The 19,496-nt window shown below is 40.3% G+C and overlaps 2 protein-coding genes and 1 long non-coding RNA gene across 4 annotated transcripts; 1 reads left to right on the plus strand and 2 right to left on the minus strand.

Annotated features, from left to right (window-relative positions):
• Positions 1-1,879: 1,879 nt before the first annotated feature.
• On the minus strand, positions 1,880-9,424 carry ALG10 (ALG10 alpha-1,2-glucosyltransferase). 2 transcript variants are annotated; one of them, XM_085041331.1, is made up of 3 exons: positions 9,050-9,424; positions 8,547-8,744; positions 1,880-6,756 (listed from the first exon to the last, which is right to left on the minus strand). In XM_085041331.1, exons 1-3 carry the CDS (start codon positions 9,422-9,424, stop codon positions 5,701-5,703), a joined length of 1,629 nt encoding a protein of 542 aa, XP_084897457.1. In that variant the 3' UTR covers positions 1,880-5,700. The 2 variants fall into 2 exon arrangements, with proteins under 2 accessions (XP_084897457.1, XP_084897468.1); XM_085041342.1 differs by having other exon boundaries at positions 6,589-6,756; positions 8,536-8,744.
• Positions 9,425-9,439: 15 nt separating this feature from the next.
• On the plus strand, positions 9,440-11,630 carry TPRKB (TP53RK binding protein). The gene is made up of 4 exons (XM_085041356.1): positions 9,440-9,580; positions 10,020-10,142; positions 10,515-10,691; positions 11,513-11,630. The coding sequence occupies exons 1-4, from the start codon at positions 9,440-9,442 to the stop codon at positions 11,597-11,599; spliced, it is 528 nt and encodes a 175-aa protein (XP_084897482.1). The 3' UTR covers positions 11,600-11,630.
• Positions 11,631-13,760: 2,130 nt separating this feature from the next.
• Positions 13,761-19,225, minus strand: LOC146443224 (uncharacterized). Its single transcript, XR_014846393.1, has 2 exons — positions 18,050-19,225; positions 13,761-14,561 (listed from the first exon to the last, which is right to left on the minus strand). It is a non-coding gene; the product is annotated as an uncharacterized LOC146443224 (long non-coding RNA).
• Between the last annotated feature and the right edge of the window lie 271 nt (positions 19,226-19,496).

Here is a 19,496-nt window from a genome sequence, read left to right on the forward strand (position 1 = left end):
AAGTGCCCTAAAATTAGACTTTTACCAGCAATAATCACCATAACCATTCCTCCTTCATTATATTTTCACAAGATTATTTCTATGACAATACTTTTAGGAGGGTTGATATGAAAATGTCAAAATGCAATCTCATTACAGAAAATGGGAAGGTAGCTAAGGACATGAACTCTTGCAATTAGATCTTTGAAAAGGCATATACTGTTGTTATTAATAGGAGTTCAAACCAATTTGAATTAGATGCATGGGATATTAATTTACATCTAATAAAAAGCAGGATATAAAGCACATGGGAAACACTGCTTTAACAATGTTTACTTTTTAAGATACATCAATTGTTGTATAACAAACCCACTAAAATATCTGGGCAACTGACAACGTGAAAATCAGCCAGGCAAATGCTTTGTTTGAGATTAAATGGGAATCAAATGGGAATCTCAGCAAAATGCAGAAAAATGTTATTTCCATATATCAAACTTATAGGTCTGAAGGGCTCTCTGAAAGTGGTGTCTCTGAAATGAGGTTGTAGCCAGGTTGGGGTTGGTCTCTGCTCCCACAAAACAAGTGAGAAGACCAGATGAAATGGCCTTAAGTTTAGATTAGATATTAGGAAAAATTTCTTCATGGAAAAGGTAATCAGGCATTGAAACAGGCAGCCCAGGGAAGTGGTGGGATCACTATCCATCTAAGGGTTCAAAAGGCATGCAAATGTGGCAATTGAGGCTATAGTTTAGCAGTGAAAAAGGTGGTAGTAGGTTGATAGCTGGACTCAATGGTCTTACGAGTCTTTTCCAACCTTAATGATTCTCATTCCAAGAAAATGAAACAACCCCTTCCATATTTGTGACACACAGCTGCATTTCAAGCAAGCTCACATTTCCTGAACGCAACAAGAACAGTTTTTTATTTGCAGATGCACAGCAAAGTGCTAAAACATCTTCCAGCAAACCAGTTCACTGTCAGATTCCAGCAGGATCATTCTCCCAGCGATCCAGCCAGCTCTAGCAGCAAGCAGATCCTCCTTGCAGCCAGAGAAAACAATCCCACTTGTATGGCAAGCAGCTCTTCCCTGTCACCGCACACCTTAGCCAGCCACAAAGCACTGCTGAATACAGCAGTGCCCTCTAACCCCCAAAAGCAACCACTCATTGCAGCTCCTGGGAGCTTTGTACACTCCCATCTTTGGCAGCACTGCAACAACAGTGATCTGCAGAAATATTTTTCCACTTGCTTCCTGCTCCTCATATCCCAGCTATCCCTGAAGCTGAAGGAACAGTGTGAGGTCCTGAGCATCTTCTGAGATCAAGCAGAAAAACTGGCAAATTAAGGCCATTTTAGCTACACATGGCTAGGTAGATTAGCATTTCTGTCTCATGGAGAGATCCTTTTTGTTTGCAAAAGGATGTTAGCAAAACCAATTATCTACACCCATCTAAAACATACTTTTAAGAAGGATGTTTTTCTATAAAACATGCCTCAGGTGATATACAAATGTCACTGAATTGAAAATAAAAAGCATGTCCTATCTAACAAGGGATAATAAGCAAGGAGAGCAAAGATTTTCGGGAAAAAAAATTAGGATGGTGAATATAGACAAAGCTTAAAATAATTGGAAGCATTTTCATGGACTGGGCTTTACAATTTTTCATTACACAATAACTAGATGATGCATTTAAAAGGCAGTATATTGATTACTACATGGCCAACAGATATTTGAGCATTTATATTTCATATGTGCATCATCCAACTAAGAAGAGTGAATATTTTAGAAAACCACCATGTGTCAGTCTCAAAAGCATAATTACTCTGCTTTTCTCAATTTGTCCTCTTAGTTTTTTTTTCTTCTTAGACAGAAACAAATAGAACGAATATGCAAAGAAAGTAAGAAAACAATGAAATTTAATAATAAAATACCAAAAGGAAATACAGTAATTTTGTTAAGGAATTACATTGTTTAAAACAATGACATCTTTTCAACAGTAGGATTTCAAGTTTCATTTGTTCTCTCAGAACAGAGATGAAAATTTCCCAAACAGAAAAAAATGTCAGAATAAGACACTTTAAAGATGCACAAAACTTTTTCTACTAAAACTTATCATACTATATGTATTTAAAATTAACAATGATATCATAGCTAAACCACCTACTCAAACAAGCAACCAGCCATGAGAGAACTTGAAGTTTTCTAATTATCAGACTGTTGCTGGAACAACATTATGATTTCAAGCAGCATTGCACTAAGTGCTTGGTCACCTCAACAAGACAGCACAGGACTGCCACCTTGTGAAAAACAAAAAACATCAGAGCTGCATTAACAGGACAAAAACAAACTGCCCCCAGACACTATAGAATACTTTTTCCTTACTTTCTAACAGAAGTAATCGATCTTATTTATCGATGCTCTAGAAAATTAACAGGTAAAAAAATATTTCAGCATCGCTGATGGTATAAAATACTTGCTAATTATGAACATGAACATGTGTTGTCAAAGAAGTTAAAAGGAATTAAATATAGAATGTTTACAAATAGTAGGAAATGCAGTTCACAGCATAAAGGATTATCAAAGTTCATATCTTGCTGAATAACAACGTATTTTTAACTGAAAGTTGTCCAATTATTGTTCTTCCCCCCCCCACTTCAAAACAATTCAGGCATGCTGTGGCTGTTCAGCTATTTTTATTATTCCAACAGTTACTGAAAAATCATCTTTCTAAGAAGAAAACCAAACCTGAGCCTTTTTTAAAAAGCAGCCACTATAGAAATGTTAGATATACTATTTTTGGATTTACCTTGAACATTTCAAGAAATTACTGTGATTTTATTCTAAATTGATAGCTGACTACGAAAATTTACAAAAAACAAGCATTTTAAAGCTCTTGTAAGAAATTACGTTTGTATTGAATTTAGAAAACCTTGGCAACATAAAGCAGGATAAATAGAGTCCTTTCTGCATGTCTTTAAGGAAAACAGCTAATAAAACACAAATAATGACAATGGAAATATTTCAGGAGCAAAATACTAAAATACATTTTTCAATGTATTTCAACAATGCTAGTGCTATTTGTCAAAGTTCTAGGAGATACTGGTGGAATTTGGAGACCTTTCTTTATGACCAGTTCTGATACAAATATGACCACCCTGATTTCTGACTGATGTGGCTAACTTTGAATATTACTTGCAAACACCCTCAGGTTCATAGGCAAAAGTGAAAACAGATTTACTCTACAAATACATTCTCCTTTCATACTTCAGTAATTCATCAACCTACTCTTTAATTAAACTTACATCAACTCAGCCTGCTTTTAAATGAACAAAATATATTAAACATAATTGTACTTTTGAGTTAAAATCTGTAAGCGTAGTGATAAATTCCATTATAAAATATTATACCATTTTATAATATGGGTTAAACAGCCCCAACAGGTCACCTCTCTACATGTAATTTTTCTAGTGTCTTGTGAGGTGGGTGGAGCTCTTAGAAGAGTATTGTACTCTAAATTTTGGTGGACCTTTTGCATTCACTTTTCTCTACAAAAATATGTTTTAAAATTGTACATATTTAAACTGGTTCTTTCACTTGAAACACAGTCACTACTTCTGTTAAAGGCAGGAAGCATGAACAGTCTCTCAACAGTGTTGATCACTGAAGGCATTTGAAACCAGCAACAGACATGCTGGACAAAACACCTGAGGACTACACACACAGGAATCTTTGCAAGGGAATTTTTTTTTCCTCAAGAGAATGAACACCTGCTCCCCTACATAAAACCAGAAAAAGCCTTGGATCTAAAATACTATTTGGAATTCTAGACAGAGCCCCATGCCTTCCCATGTTACCATTCCAGCTCAGTAGTAGAATTTCAGGGCACACATGAAGTTGTATTTAAGCAGGCAAATGCTCTTTATCCTGTTCATGATTTTATTGGCATGACATACAAAAATAAAATTCAAAGCAGAAGGAATGCAAGACTTCCCCTCCCAAATCTGTGATACTAAAATCACAACACAGCATCCTGGACACTGCTTTTGAAGGTGGTCTTGCCAATCCATTTCAGGTTTCTCTTGTTCCCTTAACTTGAAGCAAATAGGGAATGATTGAAAATGACTTTCCCTAAGGTACACATTGACAACAAATTACCACGCTGGCAAAAGGCCAAGAAGCAAAGAGCAGCCACGCAATTATCTTAATACAAACACACCTACTCACTAAAGAGTGGCTTGAGGGTTTCCTTAGGAGAAACAGGGTTGCAAAGCCATTGATCAGAAAGAATCTGAGGTCACCACACCCATCATTGTTAGTACAGGGAAGGAATTGAAGCCAGGACATTGATCTGTATATTTTAAAAGAAAACAGTAACAGTACTGACCTGAGTCCATAACTCCCCAGTACTGACCTTTTGAGAGACAATTCCATTTCAGACTGGCTTGAGTGGCAATAGTATGATCTGTTTGCACAGATTTGGCTGCAGTACTTTCATTAAAGAAAAATAATGAATTTAAAGAGGCTATACAGTACCTGAAGTTTTGGACACCACCCTACCCTGCCACATAATTTAGCAATAAAATATTTTTGAGTCTAAACAAAGTCATTTACTGAGAGGAACCATTATAGCCTTAATTTATTCTGATGATAATGCCCACCAGATGCTTTTAAATATATATACGTATATCTATGTATATATATACATAACCTTTGTAAAACGTACATATATATATCTATATATACAAAAACTCAAGTTGCATTAGATTTGTATAAACACAAAAAATATTTATAACAATAATTCAGAAATGCCATAAGCTTTTCTTGAAGATACACATCAAAGATCTTTGAAACACTCAGTTCAACTCAGGAGTGCACTCAGAGCAGATTTCTGCACAAACCTGTGAGCACAGAACCACAGGACCTAAAAGCTCGATTACTAAGAGGGCTGCAATCCACTGCACATTGCAGTCTGACATCTGTAAATTAATCCCCTTCCAATAGGTCACATTATCAACTGCAATTTATCTTTTGTGGTACAGTAACATTTACTGCCCCAAAGAATGTACACGGGCACAGTCTCCAGTATTGTCTAAATATCAGTTTGAAATAAATAGTTCAAGATGCTCTACTGATTTAAGAGCCTTCATTCTGTTTACAAAACTAATGTAAGCATTTACTGACAAAAAGTAGTGGAAATTCAGTGAAATAGGAGGTTTTGAAAACATTGTACTTTAGTAGTGGTTTATACCTTCACCACCAATAAAACTAGAAGGAAAGTGCCTAATCTGACGAATAAATATGCATACAGATAAATGAAAAAGGTTGAATACCGAAATCTTTCTTTTTTTAAAGAGAAACCTCTGAAACATACTTAAAAACTGTCATAACTTCAAGGGTATGTTATATAATATTTTATTATCATAAAAAATGACAGCAAACATCTCCCTTATTTTACATTAATTACAGAAAGGTGTTCTCACATTTCCCCTCATACTGAATTTTAGAATTCTCATAAATTCAATATATGAAGTGCCTTCACATTATAACAGATCTTGCATTTGGCTGCAAGAATATAAGCAAAGAGCTTACTTCCCCAATTCCAACTGGGGAAGACAGTCCTTACATGATGCAAAACACATTGTTTCATTCCAGAGTCCAGTCCTGAAGCAGAACTGTGTTTTCCTACAGGTATAAAAGTATCAAAAAAAAAAAAAAAAAAGTTACCACATAAACCTCTGTACTTCATCACTATTCTCCCACTGAAATGTTCTGTTTAGAAATAAATAAAAAGTTACAGCATTTACTAAAATATAAAAGGCCAACTCCAGAAGTTGTCTATATAGAGACAAAAAAGGAATATTGAGCCTATATACTAAGAATGGTAAAATAAAGTAACGAAATTCTAGCAATTTTTGAGGAACTGTGACTGCTAATAAACATACAAAATACATTAAGATCCAGAATATTGATTTTGATTTTAGTGTATCAGCAAAACTCCAGCCAGCAAATATATACAATGGAACTAACAGGTATTTCACAAGCTCGTGTCTTTGGAACACTTTTCTCCAGACATAAAATGTGTAATGTCTGTTATCTGCTAGTAAATACTTATGGACATAGGTAAATTTCCAGATCAGGAATAATGAGATGACAGTGATTAAGCTATACTGCACAGGGTGCTTTCGCAATGACAGAAGGAACTTCCTGATTTTAGTAGGGGTCAATAAATGAGGGAAGGAAAAAAAACCAGTAAAGGAAAGAAAATAAAACAGCTGAGGAAAGTGCAAACATGCTTCATGACTACTTCTATCACCAACAACTATTCCGCCATTAATGAAGACAAAAACAAAGAAGAGAGATACTAATATGATGTATGGCCAAGTTAAAGCTGCAAGCGTAATTAAGTTTTTTGGTGATATGAGATATTTAACAAGAAATTGCAGTATTCTGGTCAAATCTGAAAATGATCCTTTCCTGGAAGAAATCTTTTCATCTTTCTTTTTCTGCAACTCAATCTTCCAGGCTTCATTTAGCTTCTCTGCAACAACATTTCCAGCACAAAAAACTGTCCACACAATATTCGTCTGACGAAACATGAAGCCACAAAATCCAAGGAGAGCAGAAATTTTATGGTTACCATAGAGGCACATTAAATAGGAAAAGAGAGTAAAAAATACTGATCCTGGATCCGTATAATAAAGGAATGTAAAAAAATAAAGGGTGGGAAACACTGCTAGAGTTAATGCAGACAAGATCCTCTGGAAACCAGACACAGCCTAAAGAAAAAGCAGAAAAATGTGGTTAGACAATGTCCAATAAAATAAAATAATGTATTAAAAGAAAATTATTATCCCTCTTGAGAATTCCATTAACACAATATAACATCTCCTATGTTCTTTGTTTCCATTATTGCACAAATGCTGCATTTTTCTTAACCTCCTGCTATGTTAACATAGTTATACAGTGTTAACACACAAATGAAAGTACAGAAAATTACTGCAGGTGAGTTAAAAATATGGCAACGAAAATATGCCAACTTCTTTCATTTGTCAGCTATGCACATATTTGTGGCACTAAAATCATGGCGGGAGCATAATTGCTCCTGTCTCTAGGATAAAAAAGCTGCACTAATGGGGAAAAGAAAATAAAATCAATGGTTTATGCCCCTGCAATCTCATAATGAGATTCTGTTTATGTGTGAGACACCATAATTCTGTGCCTCTACTATCACTTCTTTTGAACCCAGCCCACAGAGTGGCCAACTCCGAGTTTCTAATCTTTGGTGCAGCTTTTACTGTTTATCCTCATTATCATTCATGAGTCAGAGAAGAAACTTTAAAACAGGTAGGAGACCATGCAGTTAAAAACTCTTCCCAGTTATCCCCCTCACTACATGATGCACCACAAATCACAACATTAAAAAATGTTGCATTATGTTTCTGAATGATGCAGCATGGGGTGAAACAGCCACTCACCACCTTACAGGAAAGAGGAATAAAAAAACTGCTGAACCCCAAGAAGTGCCAAAATACCACTTAATGCTTAGACTACTGTCATGAAACTTTTTCTTACATTTATGTTTCCACTTCCAAGTGTAACATTAAAAGTGGAAACAATTTACTGAATCCGACACAATTCTGTACAGTGTTACCATGTGCTTAAACATGAAGGGGATCCTCCAAAAATACACCTTTTTTTTTATAGTAAAAGAATCGTTCAGTTATCAGAGAACAGGGAAAAAATGTCTTAAGTTTAAAAGTCAAACTAGGTAACTTTACTAAAGTAAAGGATTTTGAATAGGCCATTAACCACCACAACAATTTATCTACTGTAGTGGAGGACTCCAGAACTTTAAACATACAGCATTCTTCTATCCAAGCTGAGCTGTTATGGTCTGGATGTGTGGACAGCTAGACATATAAAAACTGGCTGGACGGTGAACAGGGCACACTCTACTCAAAATACAATAACAACCTAAGTACCACAGGGATCTACACTGGGACCTATCCTGTTTAAAATGTTTATCAAAAACGAGAAGGCAGCTCATCAAGTCTGTAGTTGGCTCTGCATAGGTGGGACCAGACAATTTGCTAAAGAGCACAGGTGTCATCCAGAGTGACCCACACAGGCTGAAAGAATGAGATAACAAAAATATGATGAAATTCAACAAGGACAAATCCAAATCCCTGTAGCTGAAACAGAAGAAATCCCCATAAACGACACTGAACAGCTGAGGAGCTGCTGGTCAAGTTTTGTGAGCACACTTAGGCAATTCCAACTAGATTAGCATTCAGACCTTTAGATAGTGAGCCTGCATATACGCTTTTATTTCAGTGGGACTTCTTAAAGTTATGTGCAAGAGTGAATTTTTAGAGAACTGCACCTTATGCGAGAAAAGATACTACAAAAAGTTAGAGAATAGGAATGTGCCTTCTTGGCCTAACTGATGGGGATACTTGCAGTTATATAAAACTGAGCGCAGCTCACATATGTAGTGAAGGGAGCACACACTAATCCATCGAAGTTGCTTGTAGGAGTGCATAAGATTATTTTACTTTGACCATACCTTATTCTTCTGATGTATCTTGAGCAGAAGCAAATACAGCAAATAGAAGTTCCCAGCACTGAAGAGTAGGTTGATAAACCTGAGCATTCCCACAGAGCACACCACGCTTCCCGTCCATCCGAGCAGCCACGCCGCGGGCTTCACCACTCCCACGGAGAGCAGGTACAGGCCGGGCAGGGTGGTGATCATGGGGTCCCACTGCAAAGCGACACACACCGCGTTACGGAGCCGCTCCGGCCAGAGGGCCCGAGACGCGCCACGGCCCGCCTCACCGCCCCGCCGCGGCCCCCTCGCTCCGCCCGGAGGCTCAGACAGCTCTTGCCATCCTCAGTGCAACCCTGAAGGTTCCGCACGCTGTGTTCGCTGCCCGGCGCCCTGCTGCTCCAGCCCGCTACAAAACCTGCCTTCGGCCAACAAGGGCCGCAGGCGAGTGTCCCTGCTCGGCCACCCCCGACTCTGCGCGGCTGCTACCATGCTGCTGCAAGGACGAGTCCCTGCCTGACCTGCAGGAAGCGGCCGTGGCAATAGGCCTGCGCCTGCGGGACGTGGAACACCTCGTCCATGTAGGGGCCGCGCTGCCGGCGGCTGACAGCCGCGAAGAGCAGGCATGACAGCAGGAAGGCGCCGCTCATGGCCCCGGAGAAGCCGTAGGCCTCAGCCCGCTCCATGCCGACTCCGCGCCGGCCGGACGGGCCGCCCTTCCGGGGAGGGGCGAGCGGCGAGGGGCGGCACGGGCCGGGCGGGCAGGGCGGGGGGAGCGGCGGGAGCGGGGCCCGGGCACGGACACGGACACGGGCACAGGGGATCCCTGCGGGCAGAGCTGAGCCCCGCTCCGAGGGGCCGCGTGTTGTTAGCGCTGTGCTGTCCGCGCCGCCCATAACCCGCGCCGCGGCATGGAGCGGACGCACCGGCTGGAGCTGTTCCCTGAGCGCAGCGTCACGCTGCTCCTCTTCCAGCACGTGAAAAATGCCGCTGCTCTGCGGAAGAAAGCCATGGAAGGATCCATTGACGGCGCACTGATAAACCCTGCGATGGTGAGTGAGCGTGTGCCGCCCTGCCGGTGTGGCGATGCTCGAGGGAGCTCAGGGAAGGACAGCCGTGCTCGCAGTCGCTGTCACACGAGTCGCTTTGCGTGCCCTCCGCACTGTGCAAATGCCCCCCTTGGATTCACTACTGTGTCCCACAGCGGAAGGGCTCGTCTGTGTAAAACAGAGCATTGGTACGATTGGCCAAAACAATTGTTGTCTTGATTCGTTTCACATCCTACTAGGTGGAGCTATTTAAATCTGCTTCATGTGTAAACTCTAGTGGTAATTGATTCATGCTGTCAAAAATCTACTCTTTGGTGCCTTTGTTCTCATTTAAACCCATAAATAATTTCAGAATCTAGTCCATTTTGTTAGAGTTAGGCTATCAAAATGAAGTGCTCAGGATTTTTTTCAGATTTCGACCTGTTTCTGTTGTGTTTTACAGATTGTAGATCCTTTTCAGATTCTTGTGGCGGCCAACAAAGCAGTGCATCTACAGAAGATAGGTAAAATGAAGACCAGAACTCTCTACGCAGAAATTATTTTCAGCCTTTCACCGAGCAACAATGTAAGATTTACTGAACAAATTTCGTTTTTGTTAGAAAAGCTTCTTAAGATCCACACAGTCAAACTAAGTACATGTATTCATTTAACAGTCCACCTGGCTACTAGTAGAGGTCACTGTTTTTTTAAAATAACCAATTTATGTTATAATATGTTATTTTTATATGTTATATATATATGTGTTATTTTATATAATAATCATGTTATTTTTAATAACCAGTTTACTGTTACTGTTTGTAGCTTGTCAGAATTCCATTAATGTAAAATGTTTGTGAATTTATACTTTTGGTGTATCTGACAGAGTAACTGAAAAGGTTGCTTACATGTAGTGAGAAAGTGACTCACAATATTTTATTTTTTTTAAATCTTTTCTCAGATTTCCGATGCATTTAAAAAGTTCGGCATTTCAGACAGCGACACAGCAGTACTCATTGTGCTGGTTGTGGATGGAGACAAGACTGTAAATTTGGCAGATATAGCATCTCAGGTGGAAGGCCAGCAGGTTTCTCTAGATGAACTCCCCCAGCTAACAGACACTGCCAAAGTTAAAAAGGTGTGTAGCCAAAAGAGAAGATTGGCATAGAGAAAAGGGATAGTTTATTTAGTTGTGTGATTAAATATAAACAGACATAATTAACTCAGGATCCTTAGCACATCTCAAAACTTGTTTTCAGTGGACCTTGATTATTTATTTCTTACAATTTTTTAGTTAAAACAAGTTGTCACACCCTAACATCACAAAGCTTAAGTCTTCAAATTATTTATGTTGTCAGGAAATTTGAACATAAAAATAAATTCCAGATTGCTGCCTACCATCCCGGCACTTTTGCTTCCTGTTTTCTCAGGCAAATATTAATTTAATTAAAAATTTCAGTCCTGAGTGATTTCATAATCTTAAGCACTTAAATAGTCCCAGTATGGGTGGTTAAAATAAAAACATGTTAATTAGCTGTTAGGAGCTGTCTTAGGGCACATATGCTCTTAACAGATGACCATATGCTAAATAGGTATCTTGAAGCATATGTGTTCTACGTCATAAAATCCAAGTAACTTAAATCATCTTTATTATGTCTGTCAAAGTATTGATAGGAGACATATGACTGAAACTGGACAAATCATAGCATTTAACATGTGGAGCTAAAAGTGCTGCTCTTGTTCAGTTTCTTAGCTTTCCTTATTCTTGCAGTTTCAGAATTTGCTTGGTTCCTCAGTCCCAATTTTGTCTTGCAGTCACAACAAGATACGATTTTCCAATGTAGAAGTGGGGGAGAGGGGAATACTCTTTTCTTGTGTACAAGTTTTTAGAAGGTATGTCATCAGTTTTCTTCTTCCTTATACATCTTTCCTGTTTTTCTTGTTCTTTTTTTTCTGCAGATGTACAAAGTTACTCCACAGGAAGAAAAAATCGGCACCTTATTGGATAGTGTTGTTTGCAGAATGTCAACAAAAGATGTTTTATGAAAATGTGGAAATAAATCTCAGAGGAAGTGAAGTAATACTGAGTAGTTTGGTTACATCTGAGCTTTAACCAAGCTTGGACACAGGGGTAATCTGAGCTGTGTTCTAGCACAGAGAGCAACTCTGCTGTGCCAAGCAGAATTTGCCATTGGCATTTCTGTTCTTTTTCTTGACAAGGGAAAATTGCCACTACTTCAAGCTGAACTTAAACAAAAGGCTTGGAAATCTGTACTTACTTTTCTCTTTCATCAAATGTTTTGGTAGTCCCAGACAGGATTCAGACATTGTAAATAATTTTTATTAACTGTCCCCTGATTTGTTACGGTTTGGCACGGTGATGGATGATACCCTTTTAACAATACTACTGCCAGAAAAGACATCTTTACAGCCCAAGTATTGCTGGTGGACTAGAAAAATGAAATTTCCCGTAAACAATCAGCAGCATCTCCCTCTTTGTGCTATTGGGACAGAGTTGCTGCCCACCCTTTAAGGACAGGAAGGGGCAGAGGGGCACCGTGGCAGCCAGTGGCAGTGTGGAGCAGGGGCATCAGAGATGTGTACGATGAAGAATAAGGTCAGTGTGGATAATGCCATGGTGGTGTTAGCACCTGACAGTCAGATGTCATCCATTGCTGGTGTTACAGGATAACAAGTGGTGCTTTCACTTCGTAACATTGATCTATGCACAGTGATGCTGAATTAATAGAACTTGGCTACAGGTGCAGAATTCACGGAAAAGTTTGCACCATAGATTGTATCCATTTAAATTGTCAATAGAGCTTACATAGCATTCTGAAACTATTATAAAAGTTGTCTTGCTTTTTTAACCAGTGCTAGGAAGTTCAAAGGGAACCAAGAAGACTTGATTTCCAGTAGTCACCACGTGCAACAGCCCTGCATGTGTATAATTTAATCACATGCAGGCATCCTGTTCAAGTAAAACTACTATCTTAATTAGGTAGAAATCTATACTGTTTGTTATTTTATGCTGTATTGTTTTCTGGGATGTGCATAAAACTGTATAGCTGTCTGCATTTTTTTTTCTGATGTTCTCTGAGGTATTATGATTTGTGTACTTGAATGATATTTGGAAGAGCATGCCTCACATTCTTACACATAGTGTTTAGGAAAACAAAATATATTTTGAGGGAGAGATAAGTCTTAGAGTTGAAATGTTGTCCAGTGCCAGTAAGCAGACCAGTGAACTGACATATAAACCTAGTTTTGTCTGTTTCTGTATTTAATACAGAAATCCCTAGCTTCTGTCTTGCATTTTGAATTCAGTTAAATCTTCCCTTAGTTAAAACACAAGAGTACAAATACCATCCTTTTCTTACCAACCAGACCAATGGCAAATTTAGTTACAAAGTACCAGTGGAATCACAAGATTTATCGAAGGATTTGGGACAAATGGCTGTGCTGACTTCTTGCATTAAAGATGGCTCCACAGAATGCATCATCCTCTCTAAAGGGAAATGTGAGTCAGTAGTAAAAAATGGAGCTTGGAAGGGCTTGAGTCTTGTTTAAAAACAAAAGAGTGTAACATCAGCATGTGAGAATGACCACGGAAAACAAGTGACTTGTTTTCCTTTTCTGACAGTCCGGTTGGTACATGGAATATATCATAAGATTTACTGGCTGAACTACAATGTTTTTGATAGTTTAAAATAACAGCAGACAGGTTTGCTTAAACCACGGCCTTTTTTGAACATCTATAAAACATCTAACATCTGTTAAACATCTGTTTAACACAGGAGAAATAGTAATAAAATAACTGCTGCATAGAAGTTTTTACCCACAAGTTCCAAACTTGGATTCCCAGTTTTTACTTCTTGTACATCTTGTACTTCTTGTCACTCAGAGCTGCCAGTCCACTAACCTGTGTTCATCAGGAGTAGACAACTAACAAAGAGTTGAACAGAAACTGCCAGCTAGCTGTACCTCCAGAAAGCTTGCAGATTATCTGAGTGGGGTTACTTCCCTGTTCCCTGAAAAAGTGGGAGTATGGAATGCCCTCCATCAGTGATGGGCTGGTGTATGTAGAAGCTGGTGCTGCCATGAGAGACTGATGAATTATGGAAAAGCAAGTGGTGGTTGCAGATAACTTAAAAATATACAAGGCTGAAGACTGAGCCAGCTGGTTTTGTGACAAAGGTTTCAAAAATACAGCTTATTTCATTGTTTTATTCCTGAGTTTACAAAGTCATTGCTGTAAGTTAAAAATACATGGATGCAAGTCCCACATAAACTCTCTTCATCAACGGAGATGAGAATTTGTCTTGTTCAGAGATCTTCCTTTGCCTGCAGGATAGCTGAGTTTACTAATTATTTTCTACCTATGTTATTGTGACATGGCAGATTACTTCCCTGCTTATAGTGTATGTTTTACCATGGATTGGGGCAGGAAATCTTAAAGACAGGTAGAGAGACTCGACAAGTTAAGTTCAAAAATGGAAAGCTGGGGTGGACAAACAAAACATTGACCAATAAAACACAAGTTGAACTCTTCTTTCTAGAATGTTGTGCTTAAAGTTTTATATAAATGCTGAGGGTAATATAAACGTGTACAGGTCAAACAGGTCTATGTTACTCACAAAATTGTGTTCTGTACATGGCCTGTTAAAATGCTTCATAGATTCACTTCCACAAGTAGCAATCATATAAGTTTCAAGTAAACGGAAATATCCTGAGATCACTTTTTTGTAACTCTTGACTACATATAATTGTCACAAATACTTCTTTAAATATTTGACAAAGAAAGCTGCTATATTGCTGCTAAAAGGATGAATCCTTTCTTGACCAGGCTCCCCAGAGTGCCACTAGAAGGACCACGATGATCACTGTGTAAAGGGTATGGACTGTAACAAGATCATCTCCATGCTGGTGCTTGAACCCAGAGGTGCTGTTCCAGTTCTCACTTTTGTTCCCATTAGTTTTCTGTCTATGAGCACGGAGAGAATGTATCCTGACATAACAAAAAGCAAGATTAAAGTTAAAAATTATTATTTTTTATTAACAGTTCAGTAGTGTTTGTAATGAAATCCAGAGTGTGCATTGTATCATTGACTAGATTTGGGAAAGAGCTCTTCAAATTCTGTGGGGCTAATAAAATAATTTCCATAATTGGAAATGCAAAACATTTACCAGCCATTTGCTCTTTCTCTCCCACTGACAGGCAGAGAGACTGGGTATGGGGTTGTTAAAGGAAACACAGTGCTCTTACTCTTCACTGTCTTGTTCTTCACTATTGATACAGATCACTGTGTGAGAAAAAACATACCCTTTCATTTTGCAATATTATGAAAGTGGCATGATTCAAATAAAAAATTACCAGTTTCCAAAGCTTTAAACTGTTGTAACGTGTGTCCTTCCTGTCCCTGACCCCGCCCCCCTGACCCCTTCTGACTGGATGTGAGTCAGGACCGCCCCCCATCCCTAGAGATAAAATCCCCAGCAAGATCCGGAACAGCCTCTTTGGTTCTGGACTCATATGGAACCTGCACCCTCCCTTGCCTTCCCTTCCCCCTCCCCAGTCTCCCCACTCCTCCCCTGTTTTCCTCAATAAAAACACCATGCAGACCAGGAACCAAACAGCTGCCTTTCTAAACCTGCAACGCTTCTACAAGAACCGCGTCTGACCAGCCCCACAGCTCGTGGCCATGGAATGACCATCCTGCGTGTTCCGGTTCTAGGGCAGCCCTCCCCCGCAGCAGGGGAGGGCTGCCCTCAGGTTTTGCACTGCTGCAAGTGGTGGAGAATGCGGGCAGCGGTAAGAACTTGCCTACACGCCGGGGAGCAGCGGAGCCCGCGGGAGCTGGGGGGCGGCGGGAGCCGGCGGCGCTCGGGGAACGGCGGGGCCGGCGGCGCGGCCGCGCCGGGCCGGGCCGAGCTGGCCGCCGGCCCGCGGGGCCCGCGCCTCCCCGCCAGCCCGCGCGGGGCTGCGGCGGAGCGGCGAACGCACGGCAGGGAGCCGCCGACGCGGCGGGACGCTGCCTGCGCTGCAGACGGAGACCACCCTGGCCGCGTGGCCCGCACATGGGCGCCGCCATCTTGTGAGCCGCCATTTTGTGTCGCGGGCGCCCCTCCCCGGCGAGACCAACTCTGCACAGCCAAACACCATCTCTGCTGTGCAGCACACGCGGTGGCCGCGAGCTGTGAGACTCTGTAAAGACACAGGCGAGTCCCAAGAAGAGGACCCTGAAGGGACTTGTAGAAAACTTGTGAAGTCTGTATTGAGTTGCTGAGGATAAAACAGTGACGAAGAAGACTGCAAGGGACCGGAAAGCGGTGACCAGTCTTGTCAGTCGGCAAAAGTCTACCCAAGAGTAAGAGAGGCTCTGGGGGTGAGCCGATAGCGCCTACAGTGCCTATTCAGGGAAATTTTCCGACCCTGGACCTCTGCTAAAGGTGTAGTTTGCAGCAGAGGAGGAGTGAATGTTTGTATGAATGTGATTTGGAGGCACCCCCCAGGGGAGGGGGTGGGAAACGTGTGAATGGCTAAAGGCACCCCCCAGGGGAGGGGGTGCAGAAGTGTGAATGGTTGAGTCATAGAACACGGCAGGGTGTAGGGCTCTGTTTTAAAACCCAGCTAATTCTTTTTTATTTTAACCTTAGACAGATTAACAAGTGTTGCATTTTGAGAATTGGGCTAGAGAGGGCTTCCGGAAAAGGCCCTCTCCACCCAATCCTCAAAAAAGAAAGGTATTTTCTTTAGTTAAAACCCTTTTTCGAGTTACAGTATGTTTTGTTTACCCCTATTAATACCTTTCCTCCTTCCCATGTCCCTTCTTCCCTCCCATTCTGATAAGGAGGTAACTAGCAAGGCTGCATCCCGTCAAAAAAGACGCTGAGTTGCTACCGATACTCTCAGGCGCCTTGCCAGTCCCCCCCTTGTACCATCACACTTAAAAAATCACTCCTCACCCCCTTTTTTTCTACCCTCTTCTTCCCCAAATAGCCCCTCTACCATGCTCTCTAAAAATTTGCTTTTCCAAAAATCCCTGTGTCTTTCCAGCTGTGTGTAAGCTCTGCCCCTCTCCCTGCATGTCAAAGCTGGGAGGGGCACTGCAGACAGCACAGCCCCGTCGTGCAGCAGAGCAGCAAGATATACCTGACCTCAGCCAAGCAGCTTCAACTCCAGCCCTACTGAAGAAATTTCTACCAGCTCCAAAAGACTCTGAACTAGAAAATTTTTTTTTCCTTTTGTATAAGAGAAAAAGTGGATTTGTTGTAACGTGTGTCCTTCCTGTCCCTGACCCCGCCCCCCTGACCCCTTCTGACTGGATGTGAGTCAGGACCGCCCCCCATCCCTAGAGATAAAATCCCCAGCAAGATCCGGAACAGCCTCTTTGGTTCTGGACTCATATGGAACCTGCACCCTCCCTTGCCTTCCCTTCCCCCTCCCCAGTCTCCCCACTCCTCCCCTGTTTTCCTCAATAAAAACACCATGCAGACCAGGAACCAAACAGCTGCCTTTCTAAACCTGCAACGCTTCTACAAGAACCGTGTCTGACCAGCCCCACAGCTCGTGGCCATGGAATGACCATCCTGCGTGTTCCGGTTCTAGGGCAGCCCTCCCCCGCAGCAGAGGGGGGCTGCCCTCAGGTTTTGCACTGCTGCATTAAACCATGGGAATAAACACAGCATGTGAGCATCCCATCCTGCTCTGACATGTTTTCTGTCTCTGCTTTTCAGAGGGGACTTGTGTCAAGGTACTCATTAGGCAAAGATAACCAGTCAGGAGTAACTATGCAAAATATATCTTCAGGATTCTCTGCAGTAACATTTGACATTGAAGTATTTGCCTATGGCAACAGACCTCTAGTTATTACCTCCACTGAAAATTGCCTGCTAAACCCCAGTGCTACGTCCCTGTTCCTGCTGCTTTTGCTTTGCTTTTTTTTTTTTTTTTAGTTTTTTTTAAGAGAAATGTTTAATATCCACTATTATATCTGAACTGGAATGCCAAAAGGAGATCAATTAGCTTGTGATTTTCATGTTCCCTAGAAAAGGGTCTGAGATGTATTAGATGTATTGCAGATCTGGTTTATGCATGTTCCTGCTGTTACTACCACAATAAAGTAGAGATTACCACAAATGTTAGCACAGATACAGCTTATGAGTAAAAAGAACTTTAAACCACAAATTACATACTTTTGCACAATTGGAAGAGAGCTGTCAAAACTGATTTGTTAAAACTGAAAGACTAGGAAACACAATCTCCAAAACGGAATTAATCAATAAAACAAGTTCTGCAGTTGAGATTTTTAGAAAGTAATTGCACAATTAGATGTTTAACATTTGTATCAGTAAAAACTGTTGTGTGTAGCTGCAAATCAAATAACACAGTTCATTATCATCTGGGAGCATCATCTGAAGATCATGAGAGGAATATTCTGCCAATAGTTTGTTTTTCTATTCCTACCTGAGGGGAATGCAGTACATGCAGCTTACCTTCTGCAAGCATTCATGGCGTCTGGGTGATTGAGTTCCCACTGCGTCAGATTTCTTCTTGCAGAGAGGAAAAAAGCTTTTTTTATCCTCTTGTTTCCTTGCACAAAATGAGAAAATTTTCACTCGGTACCAACAAAAAGAACGTTCCTTCCAAGCCCACCAACCTGACCAACGATAATCTTAGAGCATTTGTTATGTGTGAGTGAAAGCTCTCAAATTCATGGTTTCTAAAGCTGATTTTGACATAGTTCTTCAAGATATTGCCTTGAGCAGTTCACAAGGCAACTAATGAGTAATCCCAGTGACTAGCTACTTTTAGCTGCTGGGATCTTTTCTTATAAACAGTAGCTCACTGCTGAAGTGTTGCCAAATTCATAACAACATAAGTAATGCACAGATGGAGGGTGCTGGTGATGAAAAATGCAGTATGAGCTGTAACTCAGAATTACTTTCTATTAGATCACAGTCTATTTTGAGGTAAAACTTATTTCCTTTCTACAACTGTAATTTTGGTTTAAATTGTCTGGAGTGCAATTTCAAACCACCATCACTTACATGTGCTCTAATACTCAAACATTTTTATGAAAAAAGTAGATTTTTTTTAATAAACCATTGACTTTTATAGCATAATCACATTCAATGAGCAGTTGATACGCAATATATCAGCACAAAAGAAAACATTTTGACATTTAGGGTTAGTAACAAAGTCACATACATTCTAATATTCCCTGACCACAAGGAGCCATTAATTGACAAGAAGCTGTGCCAATGCAGAAGTTATCCCAAGCTGGGTGTTGCGTGATCAGCTGGGTTAATGGTGGGTTTAGTATAATCAATTCAATGCCCCCTAATGATTTGTAGGGCTTGTAAACAAACGCATTTAAATTTGTAATTTATAGAGACAGACAAAAACCCTTCTTTCCCAAAACACTTTCTTGCATTATCTTTAACTGTCAAAAAAATTAAAATACCTGTATTTCTAATTTAACTGTTACTTTCAGCTTATTGTCATATATACTTGTTATTAAGACAAATCTGAACTTGTAGTTCTAGTGCATTTTTAAAGGCTTTTGCCTTTCCATATATCCTGGTTACAGCATTTATATCTTTATATCAATAAAACTGGTTCCTTTAGTTCTATTAAAACAACTAGCAATTTTCAAATATGTCTTAGAAAATTACTTACACTCCAGAAAATTAAGACTGAGTTTGTTCACCCATGTGAGTAAAACTGTGCCACTGGAACCAGTGAAGCTACCGAGGACATAGAATCATTCTTCATTGTAAGTAATACATCAAATATAAAAAAATAAAAATATTACAATGACTTGCAAGAAGAAATTCAGGCATCAGTAAAAAATTACTGACTTGGATCAGCTCTAGCTTTTTCAGACCTGATCCTGAGAACGTAGGAAGTTACAACTTTTTGATTCAGTTTTCTTAAATA

This window comes from Lichenostomus cassidix, chromosome 1Aa (assembly GCF_008360975.1).
Source record: "Lichenostomus cassidix isolate B80296 chromosome 1Aa, HeHo_3.0, whole genome shotgun sequence".
Lineage (NCBI taxonomy): Eukaryota > Metazoa > Chordata > Aves > Passeriformes > Meliphagidae > Lichenostomus > Lichenostomus cassidix.